The sequence below is a fragment of the Atheta coriaria genome, unplaced genomic scaffold (assembly GCF_025399875.1).
Source record: "Atheta coriaria isolate IRGN ID8LTWV9N9 unplaced genomic scaffold, Caltech_Dcor_3.1 hic_scaffold_5_pilon, whole genome shotgun sequence".
NCBI lineage: Eukaryota > Metazoa > Arthropoda > Insecta > Coleoptera > Staphylinidae > Dalotia > Dalotia coriaria.
In genome coordinates, this window is record NW_027045447.1 from 1,801,973 (window position 1) to 1,822,554 (window position 20,582).

A 20,582-nucleotide genomic window follows, 5' to 3' on the forward strand; every position below is an offset into this window, starting at 1 on the left:
TTTAAGTTCGACCCTGTTATTCGACCAAAATATGAAATTTATTGAACAATAATAGCGATATTCGAATGAGATTTTAAGACGCTTCCAAATGGTTTATAGGGTTAAAAAGGTATGCATAGGGTCAAGGGTCCCTCGAACTTTAACATGACGTTAAGAAACTTCAAGAAAATCAATTAGTTCACTAGATACTGAGTGTTTTCCACACAAGGTTTTCAAATTTTCCTAAAACTGCTCATTTTTGAAGATCATTTTAAGGCACTTTCAGAAGGGTTGAGAGGTTGGCGGGTACGCATCTTGTAGAGGAACTTTTTAACTCTATTCTAGCGTGGAGAATCTCTAAGCAAGTCAATTAGTTCACTAGATACAGAGTGTTTCCCACACCATATTTTCAAAATTTTCTAAAATTGTTCATTTTTTAAGGGCATTTTGGGGTACTTCCAAGAAGGCTGGTAAGTAGGAGGGGTATGCATCTTGTAGAGGAACTCTCCCGCTCTAACATGAAACAATTTACGAGATACTGGGCGTTTTCCACACCATGTTTTTATTACGCTTCTTGAAACGGCTACTCTTTAATTGATATTAAAAATATGATATACCTATGCAACAATCGAAATAAAAACAAATGTATCTGCAGCCACGCGAGTGAAGAACGCGCATCAGCCACCGTATCAGCTGACAATCGGCCCGAAACTGCTAGCAGTCCGCTAAACTATCCTTTCTCCCACTCCCCGCGACCAGTATGGTGAAGGTCGTTCAGGTATAGACCGTAAGTACCGTAATCTATTCTTCCATGCAATAACAAGTATAAACAAATATACTTAGTAGTATTCACAACGAATACCACTCTATATACAATACGTAATGATAAATATACGGAAAAGTTGTTGAAGGAGTTATAAATATTAAGTTATGGAAATAAATTACTTAAAACCAATCAGCGTTGATTGTTTCGTTGTATCACTCATTTGACAAAATATTTGTTTACAATTTAATTCCATTTGATAAGTATAAGCCTGAGGTTTAATGTTAATTTGTATCAAATATTTGACAAGATGGTGGTTACTTGCAAAATAATTCGCGTCAATCAAGCCTTTAATGATTATTTGTAATAAGTACGTATATGGCATAATATTTCAATTTGAGTTCGGTTAAAAATTTGCTTTTGACTTGTATTTAATAATTAACTGTATCAAACAATAATTTAAACAGAATTTAAGATTGGCGCAAATCTTTGCTTTCCACTGTATACTGTCAATAAAATATAGTTAAAAAAAACTAAGAAACACGCTTTTATGAGAAATCTAAATAAACTTACATAGTAGTGCACACAAGCTGATTTACACATAAGTCACATGATTCATGTGCATTTAGAAATTGTTTTCGTTGCACTAAAAAATATAAATGATGCGTAAAACTTTCACGCAACTTTTTTCACGCCAAACTTCGTAACAAATATAGCGACTCACAACACACCCGCGCGAATCGGTGATGAGAATTTACCAGACTGCAGGTGAACGAGGCAAGCAGCAATCTCACACCGATTACAAATATGTTCTTCATAAAAACAGTTAGATAGCAGATATGTAAATGCAAAACTCTATATATCTGGCGGCACCTATATGTAAACGTAGCAATTAACGTAAAAGAGGACAGTTTCCTGTATTATTGTTACCCGATAAGTTTTCCCGCATTTGTCATTCCAATTACAACGAAAACAAAAATAATTGGCGCAATAATTTTATGAAATGGCTGATAACATTCCCACGATTAAAAATTCCTACGAAATAGATCCCATCAAACACGAGCGCTCGGGCAGTGTGAGAGAAGTAGGCAGCCAAGCAATTTGGAGTTTATCATCATGCAAACCAGGTAACCTAAAATGTTCTAATGTTTTCAAATTACATTTAACATCCTATACACATTCATCTATTAATTTGATTTAAACAGGTTTTGGAGTGGAACAACTTCGCGACGAAAGGATTGATACTTATTGGCAATCAGACGGACAGCTACCACATTTAGTCAACATACAATTCCAAAGAAAGACAACAGTCAGTGATATTTACATCTTCACTGACTATAAACTAGATGAAAGCTACACCCCGTCACGAATATCAATCAGAGTCGGTAAACACTTCAATGATTTACAAGAAATAGAAGTAGTAATGTTATCTGAACCATCAGGCTGGGTTCATGTACCTATCAAAGATATTAGAGATAAACCAATTAGAATGTTTATGGTACAAATTGCTGTCACCAGTAACCACCAAAACGGTAGGGATACCCATATTAGACAAATACAAATACATAGCCCAACTGAGTGTCAAAACATTGCCATCAACAATTTCAACACATTCTCCACAGTGGCACTGCAGCAATTTTCAACAATTCGATAATTAAAGCCATTATAATTTTGATTTTATGCTCTGGTTATATTTTGTTATATAAAACAATATGAAATATATATTTTTATACACTTGTTTATGTATAATCATTGCAATGAAACTTATGGTTAATGATTGCCCCTTCCGAAATGAATGTCATCTGCAAATTCAAATAATCAATTTTAAATTTCCTATTTTTCAAGTACAAACCCCCAATAAACAACACAAAAAGTAATAAAAGTGACCTACCGTCAATCCGAATGTTTTCGAAACCTTCCAACAGTTCCGCATCGTCTTCCATGTCCATTGAAAACGGTGCACCTGCAATTGCACTGTTGTCGACGCAACGTTGAATATACTTTCGCCATTTGTCGTCGTATTTCAACAAATTCGGATTGCCAATTACAATCAGCAGCGCCTTAGCCCTTGTAAGAGCCACATTCATCCTCTGCAAAATTTACAATTTATTATATTTGCTTCAAGATGAAATTTCAAGTGGGAAATTTAAATACCTTTGGATTTTTCAAGAAACCAAGATGAAATTTAACATCATGTTGAACAAACTCCGGCTTCGAACGAACGGTGGATATAATAACGATGAGTCGTTCCTGTCCTTGCAGTTTCTCGATACTTCCGACCTCTAGGTGCTCGAAACGTTGCTGACCTTGGCACATCTGGCGAATCTTCTGCACTTGCTTCCTATACGGAGTTATCACTGCGATATCACTTGCTTCGACAACAGTACCGCTCATCCTGGTTCCAACCAATTGATCCAAATAATTAAAAACGGTTATAATTTCTTGAATATTGTAGAAACTAGGCGAGTTGCTCTCGCGCTGGTCAGTACCCAGGACGCTGTGGAAAATCAGCGGGAACTTCTTATTGGGTAAAACATCATGACCCAACGCAAGATTACTGAATTCGTTACCTTGACTGATCAGCTCATTCTCGTAGAATTCCTCATTGGATAAGGCAATGATTGCCGGATGTGAGCGATAGTTATTAAGCAGTTTAGTCAGCACTCGATTGTCATATACGCCGTCGTGTTTCTTGTAAATCGTGCATTTTGTCATCAATCTCTCAAGCATAGAAACACCGAAACCATACTTCAACGCCAGAGATGAATGAATAATTGGACCCAGTTGCATCGGATCGCCAGCGAGAATAACACGACCTGTTACGATTGCCTTGTCTACGAGGGCCGCGGTGATGGGAATGAGAGTTTCGGACTCGGTGGCGTGTCCGCCTTCGTCAATAAATACGTAGGAAAAATGCTTGCGTGGTATCCCAATGTTGTACAATCTGCCAGCAGTTGTCAATGTTGTAATCACCAGTTTGAATTCCATTAAGCTTTCCATCGTAGGATGGCATACAGATCCGTTTTTAATGTTGCAGTATTTACGCATTTCATCCGGAATTTCAGAAGCGCTGTAACTGTACGACACGTAACGCAGCAGATCTTTCTCGGAAAACGAACTAAACTTAAGCAGTCGGGTGCAGATAAGATTCGCTGCACTGTTGGAAGGCGCGCATATAAGAATGCGTTGATCTTGATGATGTTTTCTCACTTGTAGAATTGCCTCAACGACTGTCATCGTTTTGCCGGTGCCAGGCGGACCAAAAATCAGATATGGTACATCACTAGCCGTCCCCTTCACAATTTCTTTAACAGCTTGTAATTGCTGCTCATTGCCATTTATATTTCTATTATAACAATTCAAAGTTAAATCTTGCTGGGCGCTCGGTGGAATTTCTTCCGGGAAGAAATACTCGGCCGCGTGCATAGCCAACTTGGCTGCTTGATGTTCAAGCTTTAATGTGGTCCTGTTGTAACCAAAAGATACCTCAAATTTCATCTTTTTTACGTAAACCGCCGCAAACTTGTGGCTAAAGCCCAACTTAACCCGATCCAAGTACTTTTCATGAACAATGCCTTCATATTTAATCTCTGACCCAGGCTGCTTCACGAAAACCGAATCACCCACGATCAAAGATGGCCGATTCTCAGATAAATCGGGAACTTCAAGTTCATAAATATTTCCACGAATATGAAAAAGTTTGTCGGTAATGGTGTCGTAGTTCCTAATATCAATCTTCATCTGATGCTCTTCTAAGTACAATAACAAATCAAGCATTTCTCGATAGTTAAACCTCGTCAAACAATCCATTGGATCTTCCACATTCAACAACGCCTTTATTTCTAGCAAACGTGATCTCGATCTTTCCTCAACTTTATCAGGATTCAAGCCCGAATTCAAGATCTTTATTAATTCAGCAGTAAGTTCATATTTTTGCAGTCTATACATAGGTACGAAATCACTCTGGAACCTTCAATTAACACAAATGTAAAATATATGCAAGCAATATAATCAAACAATCTTACTCTGGTTTTTCACCTGGTACAATAGTCTCATCCATATCGGAAGCAATACGCATTGGTCGGCGATATGGCGAAGTAGGTTGTAGTCTTTCATAATCATTTGAAACTATTTCAAACACTAAATGCTTGTCAATTCCTTGAACACCACCTTCGGTATCATTCGCAGCATCCGAATAAGTGATAATCAGTGGCATATTATAGGAACGTCGCGCGTCAAAATTCAGATTTAATTGAATATCATACGTTCCACCCGATAGAATAGAGACACCGGACTCAAAAACGATGTTTATAAATCGATTCAAGTCGGTATTTACGCCATCAATGTTATCAAGTGTTATGGCACTGGATGTTCTATTGACTATGACCAGAATCTTTCCAAAAGTAGTATCGTTGTTAAAAACGGTCTCTGGAGCATTGCCTTTTCCACGCACTATTTCGGCACAAACCATACTTCGTTCATCATAACTTCAACAAGATAAAGCAATTAAAGTTTTAAATAAAATAAGAAATATTGTGCTATTTACCGCTCCAGATTTTGCGAAAGTTTCTTCAATCTAGCTACAACATGACCTTTAGCACGAGAATGCTGTTTTAAGGCTGCTTTGGATCCAAATGTTTTATTACAAAAAGTACAACCAAGTTCATTTGTTTTTTTCGGTGCGCGAAAACCAATCTCTTGTGAAACCACATACTTATTTTCACTCTTTGTAATATATGCATCTGAAAATGTAGAACTTTTAAACACACAAATACAACTAATATAATTATGCAACATTTTACCTTGTCCATCAAGAATTAAGTCTAGTTTTCCTGGCTTAAAAACAATTTTGTCTGCTTTTCCAGATTCTTGCGGATGGAAAACAATATTTTGTTTCAGCATTCCCCTTAATGCCAACATGAATAGACCTGCATGCTTAAGATGCTTATTATGGAATTTTTTTACAAGCCCTTTTGACATTTCATTGTCAGTGATGAAACCTTGTTTATGGTACTCCCTTATACACTCCAACAACCTTTGCTTAAATGTTACTAAAAAAATCTCAATGAACATAAATGCATAATAATTTGTTTCTTACCCTTACAGTTGCTCATATTGCCGTTCACTTCACAGGCCAATCGAGAATGTACTGCTCAACTTTGTTCGCTTTCCGGCATTTAAAAACAATGTAATTTACTCAATGTGCCCCAAGTTGAGTTGTGTTTCACAGCTCAACGTAGTCCGCCTATAAAAATAACGAGTGACCTTGAGAATGTGACTGATATTAATCGAAAGTTGTACATGCATAACGCTACAGATCAAGGCATATATAAAATTCAAAACAAATTGCATTATTATCACATGCTTATCATCAGGCTTATCACATATCCGGTACTAATTTGACGGAGAAACATCAATTAACCACACATGCAGCACTGTTAAAGCGTATTATAAATGTGCAAACGTAAGCCGTCAAAAGAAGTAGGCTGTACTTGTACTTACGCAGCAGAAAGGAAAAACCGAACAAGAATATGAATTGTATGATATGGCATGCACACAATGCAATCATTCAACCAAAACTAACAAACAAAACATTACAAAGTGCACGTTGTACAGTTGGCATAGAGGGGGAATCACGTCATGCTGGTATGCAACCGTAATTTCCTACTGAATTGAACCTTTGAATATTAACTAGACTTCTTGTAATGTAATTTCCTAAAATGCTCTGCATTCGTTAACAATTATTCAATGAGACAAAGCTGGTTGTATGTGCAACATGTTAAAAGATCTACCACATTTAATTAATCATAAATTAACATTACTGCAAAGTTTGTTATTTTAAGCACCCAAAATACCATTTCTAATAATGCAAAGTCATTTTATAACATAATTATTTAAACAACCTTATAAATAAGCTGTACTTACCCGAGGTACAAATTTTCCAACTGTTGCACTTTCGTGTGTTGCACGCTGCGTCAAGATACTCGAAAATCAAGTTATTTGAACGACTCTCCAGCGCCCTCTGTACAGCGCTGTTACAGAAAAGTTCGCAAGATGCCGCTAGACTCGTTTTAGTTTCAAATTCAAATACATATACATCACTTCGTCGCTTCCGATTAATCAGTTACCTCGCATCTTTTTGTCTAATTTAAACACGTGTTCCGCTTCTTTAAATGTAAAACGTGCCCGACTCGTGCGTCCATCCTCCGCTCAAAATGTTCCGACTATTCTTCGGAATATTCCTGCTGTTACCAACAATAAATACCAACGAATTGCAAGATCTCGCCGAGAATTTCTTTGAAAACTTAGAAATCCATCTAAAAGGTAACAATTAATTTACGTAATTTAACGCAATTGAATTTGAAATTTAAATTTACATTCAGCTGGACTTCCGGCGGACGAATCGATCGTCTTCACCGATAAGCAGGTGGAAAATTTCGTCGATTTGATAAGGACGCGACAGCATGCGGGCGGCGAGGAAAAGCGTACCAAGCGTCAGATTGTCGAGACCGCTAACGATGGAAACTACGGTGAGTCGATTCAACTATTTATTTTCCACCTTCAATGCCAAACAACTCTTTAAATATGAATTCCAATTGGTGCTGCTGTAAATACTTGTACAGCTCACCCAGGTCGCTGTGGTTGCTCCGCGAGCCATGCGTTTGAAACGGGACCTCCTGGAATGTCTGAAAGCGTCGCGACTTTGCGTCCTCTGTGACTTTGCACATGATTTTTTGCCATGTCATGCTACGAATACTGGCCCACCACTGGCTGCAATCGGACTCGTGTCCTTCTACGCAAATAATCCCTGGTTTTCCAGGCATGCAAAAACCAGTAATGTTTAATCGTCCGGCCAAGTAGAGAATTTCACGTCTCTTGGTTTTATTGTAAATATGATGCGAATAGATCCAGTAACGAACTAATTTTTCCGACGAGTTTACGCCATCATCCGATTTTGTCTCCACTATATTAGTAGTAAAATTTTGAGCACTTTCTTGAAGCCATACAACTGCGGAGTAAATACACGGCTCGCCCCTTTCAAGGGTTGCTAAATAATCACAACATGCTTTATTGAGAGCGGAGGCTTGTGTACGTGACATTTCCGAATGGCGCAGGTAAATGTCAGGCAAAGCATTCGGATAGTCTTGAGACAGCGTTACGCACATTTCGAATTTTTGCGCTTGATCGTTGGTAACATTGATGGTAAAGTCTATAAACGGAGGCGGGTCGTTCGTCTTACCTTCGAGGTAATTTCGAAGACAATCACTATTTGTCCCTTCTTCAAATTTAAACTCCTTTGGGAAGATGGATTCCAACATTTCGATTTCATCTAGCTGTTTCTGCAAATTCTCCTGCAGTTTTTCTGAAAATACAAAATACACACATATTTCAGCGGTGCATATACTGGAAGGTGTAACACCCATAGAGAAAATTCCGGTAAAAAGCCCGAAAGATATCCAATTATTCCAACATTTTACCAATCAATCGAATACCTGGTATGCTGCTGCACTGCAGGATAACGACAAACTTCGAATTTTCAAACACAATGTAAGATATTCAATTCAATATTCAAAGGTGGAAATTTTATTAAATAAGAAATCTAAATTAAAGGGGCATGAATTTCATCAACTTCATCAGCGCAAAGTCCATGCGGCAGTACGTCTCGCCGTATTCACAACCCCCACCACAGGTACCTTCATTGTTGTGGCGGAAAACACCACACGATCCGATTTCTACGAAAAAACCGCCGTCTACCGCTTGGCATTGAATGAAAACTTGGAGAAAGTTCAAAACTTGCATCTTGACTACGCGACGGATATCTCAATTTGGAGTGATACGAATGAGATTTTCATGGGTATAGTTCAACAGTACAAAGAAGCCGAGTCCAAAAAATTAAGTTGCGGAGCGCAGAGTATGATCTATAAGTGGCTGGGTGGTCATTTTGATATGATCCAACACATAAACACAACATGTGCCGTTCGGTTGACACCATTCACAATCGGGAAATCACGTTTTATTGCAATTGCAAATCAAGGAGATGATGGTACCAGTGATACCTTCTCCGAGATTTTCAAATATGACTTAGCAAAGGAGAAGTTTGTTTCGTATCAGAAAATAGCAACAAGGGGAGCTAATGATATTAAATTCTTCGGGTTTAGAAGCACGGCAGGACCAGAAAGGAGTCAGGATTATTATATTGTCATAGCTAATATGTATTCTAAAGGTATGTCAGTGGAAAAAAAGTAGAAAATAACTCGAAATGAAACATGATTACAATTTTGTTTGATTAATTCTAGATGAAACTGATGTAATTGATTACAATGTCAAATCAATTGTGTACAAGTATGTCGAAGGATATTTCCTACCCTTTCAAAGTTTTGATTTACCAGCGGTTACCGAATGGCTACCAGCAATCGTAAGATATTAATTTTTTTTCCTTCAAAGTATAAACTTTAAACTTTATTTTATAAAAAAATGTAGGGTTCCGGTGAAGAATTTGTCTTATTGGCAGCTTCAAAATTCGAAGGACTCAAAACCTACCAATACAACGGATGGAAATTTCAACCCACAGCTAATCAGTACACTCACTCCGCATTTTCTCCAGGCATACAGTCTCTACACTCATACAACTATAAAGGCAAAAATGTCATCGTGGTGGCAAATCCTCAACACAACGACAACAATATTTTCGAATTACATTTCAAGTTACAAAATCAAGTCAACGAACACTACAATACGCTTTTAAATTGGTGCCATTCGGCTAAAGAACTTTTCACAGGAAATTCCAAAACTAAACGTAATACAAACACAATGGGTTTACGGGCTGTGGAAGCTGATCTAAGCAACGATAAAAATCACGAAAATAATCTTGCATTCCTAGAATTACAGTTGGAGAATCAACAACAACAAATCGATTCAATCGAAAACAAATTAAACGGCTCCATGCAATCAGGAAAAGAAATTCTAATAATTCCCGATAATATTCTAGTTAGAAATGTCATCATTAATAATGAAGTTCTCTTCAATGAATTAATTGGGGAATCATTAAACGATTTGAATATCATTGCGTTTTTATCAGGAATTGTACCAATTGAGCATCCGATGGAGAAAAATATAGAAAGATTAGAACTGCAAGCAGGAACTATTGAAAACTTTATCACCGCAGGTCTTAGAAATATCAACGGACGACCACAGGAAGACCTACTTCATAAAAACGTTGATAATTTAGTAGTCAACGACTTAGTCATTAATGGTAATTTTTGGGTGACGAATCTCCAAGTGAAAGGACTTCTAAACGGATTACAATTCAACACCACGAATGTTTTACTCCGAGAAGGCGATCAATTCTTCCTGGGAAATTTATCAACGCAAAATTTGATTGCTGATAATGTAACAGCGAAATTCTTGAATAATCTGAATCTGCATAGTCAACCACAACAGGCGCAACGCACACCAGTTAAGATATTTGATGTGGATACCTTGAGAGTTAAACATCTTACCATTGCGGAATACATGAATAATGTTGACCTTCCGACTTTAAATAAATTCGCACTTAAAACAAGCGGAAATCAAGAAATCACAGGCGACTATATCTTCAATGAATTATCTGTGAAAGACTTCCAAACTCAGAAATTAAATAACATTTCAATTCCCGAAGATTTAGTGCGTATTGACAAAGGGGAATATTTCATCAATCAAGATGTTAAGCTAGAGCATGATTTACAGGCACAAAATCTGCAAGTCCGTGAAAGTTTGAATAATATTATAGTACTAGAAAATGGCGAATTAGATGTGCTCAGAAAGAATACAACAGAAATGCAATTCATAGATGGTAAGAAAACTATTGAAGAAGTGGAGTTGCTCAAGCCAATGTTGCTACAAGGTAAAATCGACAGCAAAAGCATGCAGAAACTGAATCCGGTCACAAAAATATCCGAACCCATGGAATTTGTCGGAGATTATTTCATGTCGGGACTAGTAACAATAGAAGATCAACTCTTAACGCCTGATTTAGGAAGTGAACACTATTCAATAAGTAATTTAAAGCAAAATGGATTGAAACTAACAGAAGAGCAAGTGCCAGTTCATCTTAACTTTGCCCAACAATTAAATACCGATGAGATATTTGCGGAAAAAATCAACGATATAGATACACATCGTTGGGTGGTGAATGGCCAAGATGATGCGCAATATATCAAAGGATGGAAGACTTTTAACGGAGATCTCACCATTACAGGAGATACAAATATTCAAACTGTAAATCAAATTACTCTGTCAAACCTATTTGATAATGTGCTAACAGTAGATGGGGATCAGATCATTACCGGAAAACATGAATTCAAGACCATCGTAGCTGGAACCATAAAAAGTCCACATATTACTTTGCAATCTCAACACACACTCGAAGAGATGTTGACACAGGATATTCAACAAGATATGGGTGACGTTTTTATTGGACAGCTATCAATCGAAAACTTGAAAGTCGGAAATGTGGAAGTACAAGGGCGGTTTAATGGAATTCCGGTAATTCCAATGTTAGAAGATACTTTGTTCAAGGGGCAAAACGCCAAAGTCAGAGGTCCGAAAACATTTGAAAATGTGACGATTGAAACATTGTTGTCACGGAAAAGTATCAATATGAACCGTATTCCTAATTTGATCAAACGTGGCGAGGCAATAACAGGAAGTGATGCTAGTTTCGAGCTTCCAGAAGGCATCCGAGTTGAAAACATTAAATTCGGCAAATTTTTAAATAACATGTCTGTAGAAAGTTTCGCAAATAATTGGTTAAATGGAAATTCAGCGCAGACGATTGTTGGTGATCAGAGTTTCGACAAGGTGGTCGTCTTCGGCAATTTACTGATTGATAGCAATCAGATAAATCAACTGAACTTACGTCACCTAGTAGAAGACACTGTCAAGATTAACGAGGACCACGAATTTGAAAAAGTAACTTTTGGTAAGTAAATTACACAAAAACTTGAATTCCAATAATCTAATACTTAAAATTTGATAATTTTCAACAGATCAATCCGTGACTTCGTTAACAAGGATAGATCTACAGGGTCATATAGAAAATTTAGACATTAACAACATCGTTGCTGATGGAGGTGAAGAAATTCAGACGGATACGCTAACATTCAAAGAATCAGTCATTCTAACCACACCCGCAGACCTGACTGGCACTATCAATCATTTCAACTTCCGCCACTTGTGTGAATATTCAGAACCATCTGCAAATGAACCACGTAAAACTCTGATTCTCCAACATAATGCAAACATGATGAAAGCTCCAATCATCAAAAATATTAACGGGAAAGATATGAAAACATTAGAAACAACGGTTTGGTACTGTGATCAACCTGGTAACATCACCGCTGACCTGAAAGCCGAAACAATCAGCTTCCTCGATGATGTAACTGTAGAAGGAGACGTTGCGGAGACAAACTTGTATTGGTTGCGGGACAACTATTTCAGCAAGACTTCCAATCAGACGATAATAGCAAACATCAACTTCCAAGAAGGTGTCTCAATCAAGGGAAATTTACATGCGCCCACAGGAAAAATTCCATCAATCAACGATGTAAACTTAAACGACTTTATTCGAACGTCCATTCTGCAAGGATGGGACCAAACCTTCGAGGAACCACTTCTTATCGAAGCAATAACCGTGAATGACATCCAAGGTGACTACCGTGTAAATGGTCTTAATTTACAAACGGATGTCATGCGTTATGATGCGGAAAATATTGTTACTGGTAAAGTAACAGTGGATGATCTCGAAGTTGATGTCTTAAGCACTGAGAGGGACTTCAAAGTACAAAATGTTGATTTGAAACAATGGACTAAAGACGGTGTACTAAGATCAGGGAGCTATAAAATAGAAGGTCGAATAATCTTTGAAAATGATACAATTTTCGAGAAAGGTATAGGTTTGACTGGTTTGTTAAACAGGAAAACATTTACCGAAGATAAAGTCATGCTAAAGTCAAGAGCACAAACCATCACAGGGCGTAAAACTTTCATTACTTCACACGATAATATTCCACATTTCAACGATATAAAATTCAAGGGACTTATTAACGGTGTTAAATTTTCGGATTTGGTGGAGAACCAAGCAATGAAAACAACTGATAATACTTTTGCAAATACCATTGATTTCCATACGAATTTAACTGCACAAAATGTTAATTTTGAAGGACTTTATCGAGGAGTGAATATTAAACAACTGTTGGATAACTTGACAACCAACGCTTTCGTTGAAAACTACTACGAAAATTATGATAAACTACGAGATGCTTCGCGAGCTGTTAAGAAATCATTAAGTAGTAAGTTCTTTTAAAATTCTTTTTAACACTTTTTACACGAATAATGTATTTTTTACAGACCAAGCACACTATTTGAATCACTTCCGTGAATTGATAAACTTCCGAACTCTCTTGGATCTTGTACCAATGAGGAGTGTCAAAGGAGATTTACACCTTGCAACGCTCAGACAAGACAATCACAGCTACATCATGGACTTTTTCAAATGGATTCCAAACCCAGGAGTCTTCTCAATCGATACAGCCATGCGAGAAATCATTTATCACGAACCAATCACCAACTGGGCACCATTAGAATACAAATACGGGACGTACCTCTATGTAGAAATGAGGAATTACGAAAATACTGAACATAGTCATGTGGGGTATATTATGAGCAACCAGAACACAAGTTCATATGAAATTAACATGGATATTCCCAATAATGGTACTCGAAAAGTTCTGCCGCTGTTTTTACCGAACGTACAGAAAACTTGTGTATTACTGGTACATGCAACGAGTAATAACATGGATATTTATTGCAAAGGAGAATTTAAAATGGAACTACACCAAAGTCTACCGATAGTCAACGCATTACAAGTCGAAGTGGCTGATTATCCCAATCGACTGGAAATCCACGCAATAGAAAAAATATTCAAGATTTCACGATGGATTACAAGCATCATACAAAACACAAGAAGCATGAAAATAATCCTGCGGTGGTTATTTGGAGGTATGACGAGCACACAGAGTTATTCAACGAAGAACAACGAATTTTCACGTCGACACCCATCAGTATATCATCAGTGAAACATAATGATGATGAATATTTAGCTGTGGCGAGTGGACATCTTGTTAATACCATGTATTCCGGACAAATTGACATCAAAAAGTACGTTTTTACTGATATAAACCATAAAAAGACTAAAACTAAAACTTTACTTTCAGATATGATCATGATATGAAACAATACACTGATTGGCAAGTGTTCAGAGCAAGTGCTCCATTACAAGTGCATCTTTCAGTCCTGCCAAGCAATGAATTATTTTTATATGTCTTGAGGAATAGCCCAACAGACATGCTTCAAGTGTATGAGTACACTGGCATTGGCAAGTTTGCTTCAGTAGGCACAATTTCTTCTCTAGAGTTTTGTAATTCTATTCATCCATTCAGTTACACATGGCATGACAGTGAACACAAAATTCAGGAACATTTTATTATTGCCAAGTGTAATGGTGTAGTGAATGTAATTCATAGTATGTTTAAAAGTTGAATAGTTTTATATTTTATGTTATGTTTTTAATGTTTATTGTTTAAATGTTTGCAAAATAATGTGAAATAAACTCACCTAATGAAGTTGTGTCATTTTCTGGTTCCCCATTCTAAAATAAAAGAAAACAATTAATATTTATTGCAAATATAGTTACTATAAAATAATTATTACCTTCCTTTGGCAATAAAAAGTTATTCAATATAAGATTTTTCAGTTGTCTACTGTAACTTCATTCTTTGGGGTTATAAAACGCCAATGAAAACATTGAACGTGTAATCAATGTTGCCTACGTTAAAAATGAACCACAGAAATATTCAAAAAGAAAATGTGAAGAAAATTGAAAAAAAGAAACTAAAAATGTGTTTCTATATTATAAACAAATATCTACGCATTAATATTTTTGTACCAACTAAATAACTTGCTGGTAATGAGAAGGGTAGTAAATAGGGGGTTGTTCAGCAAAGGGGCACATCCGCAGGTCATGAAGTGTGACCGAAACAGTTTCGAAATACTATTCTATAGCTATGAACACTTTGAAGGCTGACAAATGTCGAATGTTAAGCGTCACGTGCCGCATCCTCGTTTCCAAATGATTTCATGATTATCCTCTCTTACAACCTGCTCGCAACGCCACGCACCACATCTGGCACAACTAAATAAAAGTGCACACAACATGCAAGTTTTTATTCATGCACACCACATTAAACAATTTGATTAATCATCAAATATTACAAGTTGCATGAGTGTGTATTATATGAACTAATCGAGTTAATAAACTTCGGCGTAATAAAAATATTGTAAACTTTATTAGCGGTTCGAATATTCGCAGATATGTGCGGATGAGGTGATGACATAATCATCACGACGACGATTACGTGGAAATTAACTGCGCAAAAGTGCTTGTTTTGTTTTGCCGGGGTGCATAACGAGTGCGATGAGCTCGGCTCGTAAAATAACGAGTTAGAAAGTAATTATGCGCGCATAAAAGGGTTTAATCAAGAGCCCTCCGCTGGTGGATTCAATCTACACGGTTTCCCTTCAATTGCTGCCATTATTTTTGTTCTGACTTTTATTTCATTCAGTATAACATAACTTTTGCTAAAAAAACTAAAATACTGTATTTTTTGAATTTTCCGCAAATAGAAAATTCGACGTAAAGATTTTTTTGCCACGATGTTCGTTAGGAAAAATTTTTGCGTCATAGTGTCATGCGAAAATGTGACTATCGCGCAGCATATTCGCCTGGACCACCCGAAGCGGCTCAGGGGAATAACGGCGCTTGTGACCGACGTCGCAGCCGCCTTCCCATCGTATCCTGGCAGCGCGCGCGCTCGGCAGGAAAACGGACGAGCGCCGTTGGGCCTTTGCGGCGCTGCGGATTCGTTCGCAACGAAACGCACCGCGTTCCTGCCGCTCCTGCCGACCGGGCGGGTATTCGCTCTCGAGGGAGACGGAATCGATGTCCCAACATCCAATTATTAAAGGGAGCATGAATCTAATTCAATATTCACGTCGCGCCGCTTTTGGCGCTCTTTTCCTGCTTGCAGCAAACGTTATCCAAAACGCCAGTTTAAAATCACACAAATATACATCCAAGACTTTAGGCAACAAAATCAAAGAATCGCTTGTCTATTATCATTTGTCTATTACTTTAAATGTAAAATGGAACAGGTAATAACAATAAGAAAAGGGATCAGGACTATAAAATGCACCCGCGGCCGACATTTGAAAGCTTAAGGGTTGAATGTAGAGCACGCAGGATTTGAGCGAAACACGTGAGAATATCTGCTTGAAACCTATTCCGGACGTCTTCAACTTGCGTGGGAGGAAGCAAAATTTAATTAGAATGTAAAAGCGAATTATACGGTTAATGTGGCTCTTCATAGCTGTTAATCAGATAAGGAGCCATTTCGTACTCTAATGGCGTTTAATATTACCGAACCCAACACACGCGTTTGAAAAATATTCAACAATCACTTATTTAACCACAAAAATTAATATCTTACGTATTTTGTGTAATATTTATACTTCAATAATGTGATAATAAAAAGACGTCCAAACGAGCAATAAAGCAATTACTCTAATGCGAAATAATCATCGTATGAGTACATACCCTAGACGACACACGCCACGAAAATACGGACGTCGTGTCGCGCCGGCGTCGGATGCGGATGATAATGGAACGGAAAAATTACAACCGAAATTCGATTATCTACCGATCGCGATTTGCGCCACGCCAGAAGCATGCGGAGAGGAAAGACAGCGGACGCGATGCGTATCGGCCATAATCACTACCCCGCTTGCAATTGATAATGATTGCGACGGGGATGTGCGGCACCAAAAGCACCAAACATGAGCGACGCACGTGCCGCCGCGTGCGGACGACGCTCTGTACAATTTAGGACCAGAGAGCGCCTGCCCTGCTGTTACAAAAATCTAACAATTCAAACACACAAACAGGATGATAATACCACGTGCGGCACACAAAACAACCGAATTAGCAAACATCAAGTATGTGATGCACACTTGACATACGCATACGACAATGACACTTTCAGTTTAGACATTCATATATCCATCGTTCACGATTTTTCGTTTTCTTCTGTTTTGTTATGTGCCTTGTTTAGTTTTGCGCATGGATGTGATAATGTACAATAAGTCCAACATATAAGAAGTTGCGTATGATGCGTATCATGGCGAACCCAACACGTTTTTTCAATTTGCCTGCTGCGATGGTGTCCATATTTGTTAGAAAATTATTGGATACTTATACAGGAGTATATGGAGACATAACTGTAGGTATTCTAACATTTTTCTTAAAAATTTACAATTTAAGTTAATATTTAGGACTTGGTATTGCCTAATGGTTACGGAACTCTTCAGAAAATCCTCCGGGAGATTTTACGTTTCAATGGGATGCACGTTTATATCATCGGGGTTGCCGCTACAAGCTTCATTTGCTATCTGAAAAAGTCCAAGATGATACGCATCATTTCCAGACGTTCAAGAACTTCGAATTTAAATAGAACGTCAAGCAGGTAATGTTAAAATAGTAGTATACTAAGAATCAAGTGGCTAAACGAATGCTTTAACAACGTTTAGCCACAAGGAGCTTATGCTATTTTTTCTACTTTCACTCTAGTTCCATGTTGCGCTTTTTCTATTTCAACTTTAGTATTTTAAATCATCGAAATTTGCTCGTACACTTATACAAACTGTAAGGTAATAAGTGCCATGACGGACGTCGCATGGCATGTCCCGTGCATAATGCAAGTACATAATGAATATTATGCACGGCTTGGCCGTTCGTATATAAAGTACCACTTTTTGTGACTAAAAACCATGGAATTCCTGGCGCTTTATGGGTGGAAGTAGAAAAATAAATTTATAACATGAAATATTATATGAATATTTGTAGTTTGTTAAGACGTCCAAGACCCAAACCACCATCTTCCATTCGTATGTTATTCAATCGCGAAGAGAAAATCCTTTCATACTTGAAACACTGTTCGTTATCAGCAAGTCGTAGAAGTTACAACATTGCTTCGAATAGTATTTTACGCCAAAACGACGGAACGACCATCTCGGCACCTCCGATGCTGCAAGCAAATGCAGAACGCAATACTATTAACTTTTGTGGTCAAACGAGTCCGGGAATTATGGGCAGTCCACTAATTTCACCCAGTTCCAGTGTGATATGTCCGGAAGACAACCGTTTTGATCTTGATTCTCTACGTATGTCAACGCCTTTTCCAACATTCCACAATAATAGAGACATTAGTCTTGATCTGCAAATACCAAATAGGACTCATCTTCATGATGTCCATGGTAATATATATGAACGTCGATCACTACCAATGCGGGCTGAATATTCAGGTCTAGATACTGCTCGGCTTAGTCATGAACGTTTTAGTGATAAAAACATTCAAATACAACCGACGACACCAACAACGATAAAATCTTTCCAAAGTGGTGATAATTGTGACATAGACTTGTCCCGGATAGCTGATGATACTGATATGGAAGTGTACACACCGAGTATCATTCGGGAAATCCTACCTAGTGAGATAGACGTTGGAGATTTCAAGATACCTTCAGTTATTCGCGATTATAATTTGAAAAATAAGAGAACCAATGCAGGGCGGACTCCCAAAAAGAAACCCAGACGTACTTATACACCTAAAAGACGTAAAACCACAAAAAGTCGGAAAGCACTTCTTGTCGAGCGTATCCAAAGTGAAGGTAGGACCAGAAATAGGTTATATGGTCGAGGACTACGAAAATCACCAAGACCCACGGGAAAAGCGTGAACAGTAACATTTTCGACTTGGAAACTTCAACATTTTTGTGAAAAATAAAGTATTAATTCTTCCAGAGATCGATTGTAATTAATTGAGTAAATATGTTGTTTGAAACGGCGAAAGTTTTTGCAACGCAAGAGTTTTCTCACTATTTCCCAACAAAAGATAAAAAACACATCGATAAACTAACTTTGGATGGTTCAGTTCGACGAAATAGTTATCGAGATTCTTTTTTTATTCATCGAGAAATTTAGATTCTCATAGTTTGCTCTTCGGATAAATTGGCGACAGCCGGAATGGGACAATGTCGGAGCAAGGCAGGAGCGTAATTCTCGAGTCTGGAGGGAAGTCGGGAAATCTTAGATGGCCTTCTGTCCCGCGGCAATGAGGACAATCAGTCTCGGGAAGTTTTCGGCCCTCCCGGCGAGCGGCGCGTCGTCCTTCCTGCTTATTTCCACTGAGAGTGCTCTCGCACAACGCGCTCCACTCCTCGAGATATTTGTCTCAAGTCGCGCGAAATAAATTCACATTGGATATTCACAACTAAAGAAAAACAAGTTTTTGTAATCGTTGTAGTTTTAAAAATTGCCAAGCATTGCATCGGCGACAAGCATAAAGATAAAAGATGCGGTGTTAGATGGCGAGAGGAAAAAAACGCCGCAAAAAGTAGCACCACCCGGATGCGTTCGCATAATTCGTTCGCGTCGCTTTTGGCACTTTATAAATCATCCCCGCGCGACGTGTCGCCCCACGCAAGTCTCGGGGACGGCGTCTCGGCGAGCAAATACTCCGCGAGCCCGTGGTGCATGTGTATGCGCGCACGAGGAACAAATTGCTTTTTAGAAAATTGCCATCGTTCGCCTACTCGGCGCTCTACTTTGTACACTTTGCATATTCTTTTGTCTTATTGTCAATTTGGAGCCGGGAATAAGACCGTGCCTTCGCTTATTGCATGTGCACATCCGAAGCCAGCGCGTAAAATAACTTTAAATTTACTTTATTAGCTGCTAAACTGTTTGATTCATTAGATTATTGTTTGCCCTGCGTATAAATCGATTTAGACATTACGAAATTACGTAAATTGTTAAATAAAATTTATTTTAGACTGTAAATATCTCAAGACAATTCAATAGAGTTAACTGAATGTTCCACACCATCGCTTTTCTGTATCAATACGATTTGATTCCGTTGCTTCGTTCGTTTCGCATGCGCAAATTAATGATCTGTTTATTGTTTGCCTCGACTGACTCGCAGCGCCCGAGTCACTTCATTCTTCATACAAGATTAAATCCTGAGAGCTTCCAGATTTCATATTTTCCACTTCATTAAGCCCCCACGCCGTTAAGATTACATCTTCAATTTTGTATTATCAAATCAAGTGAATCTAGTTAAAATAAACAAAATTAGAAATTGACCCCAAGTAATTAAGCAAGTTAAAAACAACTCGACGAAGAACACCAGCGGCTTGCGAAGAAAAACGCAACAAGTTCTTTGCATATTCATGCGGCTGTCCACATAATTTTTCATTACCCTTAATTGCACTTAATTATTATTATCGGCACGACCGGCACGGCGCACGCCTTGAAATCTAAAGAAAATTACGTTAATTCATTGCGTTTCTTCAAAAAAGTAAAAATTTAAATAAATTTTATGGATTTAAAGCAACCTAATGCTTATTTCAATACATTTTATAAGATGTTTAAAATTTTATAAAATTTTCAGGCTAAAATGTAAATTTTGTATTTTTATTTCTTTCCTCAAATGAAATTTCATTTTAATATTCCTGGTATTTTGTAGTTTTGATTTCCAGCCGTTTATTTTTGTGAATCGCGTATCCGCCGGAAAATGTCTTCGCCCGTTGCGCCGGCGAGGACGAGAGCGAGCAAAAATCGAAGCGTAAGTGTCGCCGGCAAGCGAGCGCACAACGCTGCCACCCCGGAACTGCGCTGAAGCGCGTCGCG

At 37.9% G+C, this 20,582-nt stretch overlaps 5 protein-coding genes across 6 annotated transcripts; 3 read left to right on the forward strand and 2 right to left on the reverse strand.

Moving 5' to 3' along the window:
* The first annotated feature begins 1,661 nt into the window (after positions 1-1,661).
* Positions 1,662-2,479, forward strand: APC10 (anaphase-promoting complex subunit 10). The gene is made up of 2 exons (XM_065302186.1): positions 1,662-1,869; positions 1,948-2,479. Exons 1-2 carry the CDS (start codon positions 1,746-1,748, stop codon positions 2,394-2,396), a joined length of 573 nt encoding a protein of 190 aa, XP_065158258.1. The 5' UTR covers positions 1,662-1,745; the 3' UTR covers positions 2,397-2,479.
* On the reverse strand, positions 2,412-6,808 carry LOC135791700 (putative helicase mov-10-B.1). 2 transcript variants are annotated; one of them, XM_065302183.1, is made up of 8 exons: positions 6,668-6,808; positions 5,847-5,987; positions 5,545-5,793; positions 5,289-5,484; positions 4,768-5,229; positions 2,897-4,712; positions 2,634-2,832; positions 2,412-2,544 (listed from the first exon to the last, which is right to left on the reverse strand). In XM_065302183.1, the coding sequence occupies exons 2-8, from the start codon at positions 5,854-5,856 to the stop codon at positions 2,513-2,515; spliced, it is 2,964 nt and encodes a 987-aa protein (XP_065158255.1). In that variant the 5' UTR covers positions 5,857-5,987; positions 6,668-6,808; the 3' UTR covers positions 2,412-2,512. The 2 variants fall into 2 exon arrangements, with proteins under 2 accessions (XP_065158255.1, XP_065158254.1); XM_065302182.1 differs by lacking the exon at positions 6,668-6,808 and adding an exon at positions 6,245-6,388.
* A 121-nt stretch (positions 6,809-6,929) lies between these two features.
* On the forward strand, positions 6,930-14,403 carry clos (closca). The gene is made up of 10 exons (XM_065302187.1): positions 6,930-7,066; positions 7,126-7,272; positions 8,136-8,290; positions 8,354-8,966; positions 9,040-9,158; positions 9,224-11,702; positions 11,770-13,071; positions 13,130-13,702; positions 13,762-13,939; positions 13,996-14,403. Exons 1-10 carry the CDS (start codon positions 6,958-6,960, stop codon positions 14,318-14,320), a joined length of 6,000 nt encoding a protein of 1,999 aa, XP_065158259.1. The 5' UTR covers positions 6,930-6,957; the 3' UTR covers positions 14,321-14,403.
* Positions 7,278-14,420, reverse strand: LOC135791701 (RWD domain-containing protein 2A). The gene is made up of 2 exons (XM_065302184.1): positions 14,396-14,420; positions 7,278-8,105 (listed from the first exon to the last, which is right to left on the reverse strand). The coding sequence occupies exon 2, from the start codon at positions 8,059-8,061 to the stop codon at positions 7,291-7,293; it is 771 nt and encodes a 256-aa protein (XP_065158256.1). The 5' UTR covers positions 8,062-8,105; positions 14,396-14,420; the 3' UTR covers positions 7,278-7,290.
* Positions 14,421-16,859: 2,439 nt separating this feature from the next.
* Positions 16,860-18,696, forward strand: LOC135791857 (uncharacterized). The gene is made up of 3 exons (XM_065302414.1): positions 16,860-17,115; positions 17,168-17,358; positions 17,739-18,696. The coding sequence occupies exons 1-3, from the start codon at positions 17,002-17,004 to the stop codon at positions 18,628-18,630; spliced, it is 1,197 nt and encodes a 398-aa protein (XP_065158486.1). The 5' UTR covers positions 16,860-17,001; the 3' UTR covers positions 18,631-18,696.
* Positions 18,697-20,582: the final 1,886 nt, after the last annotated feature.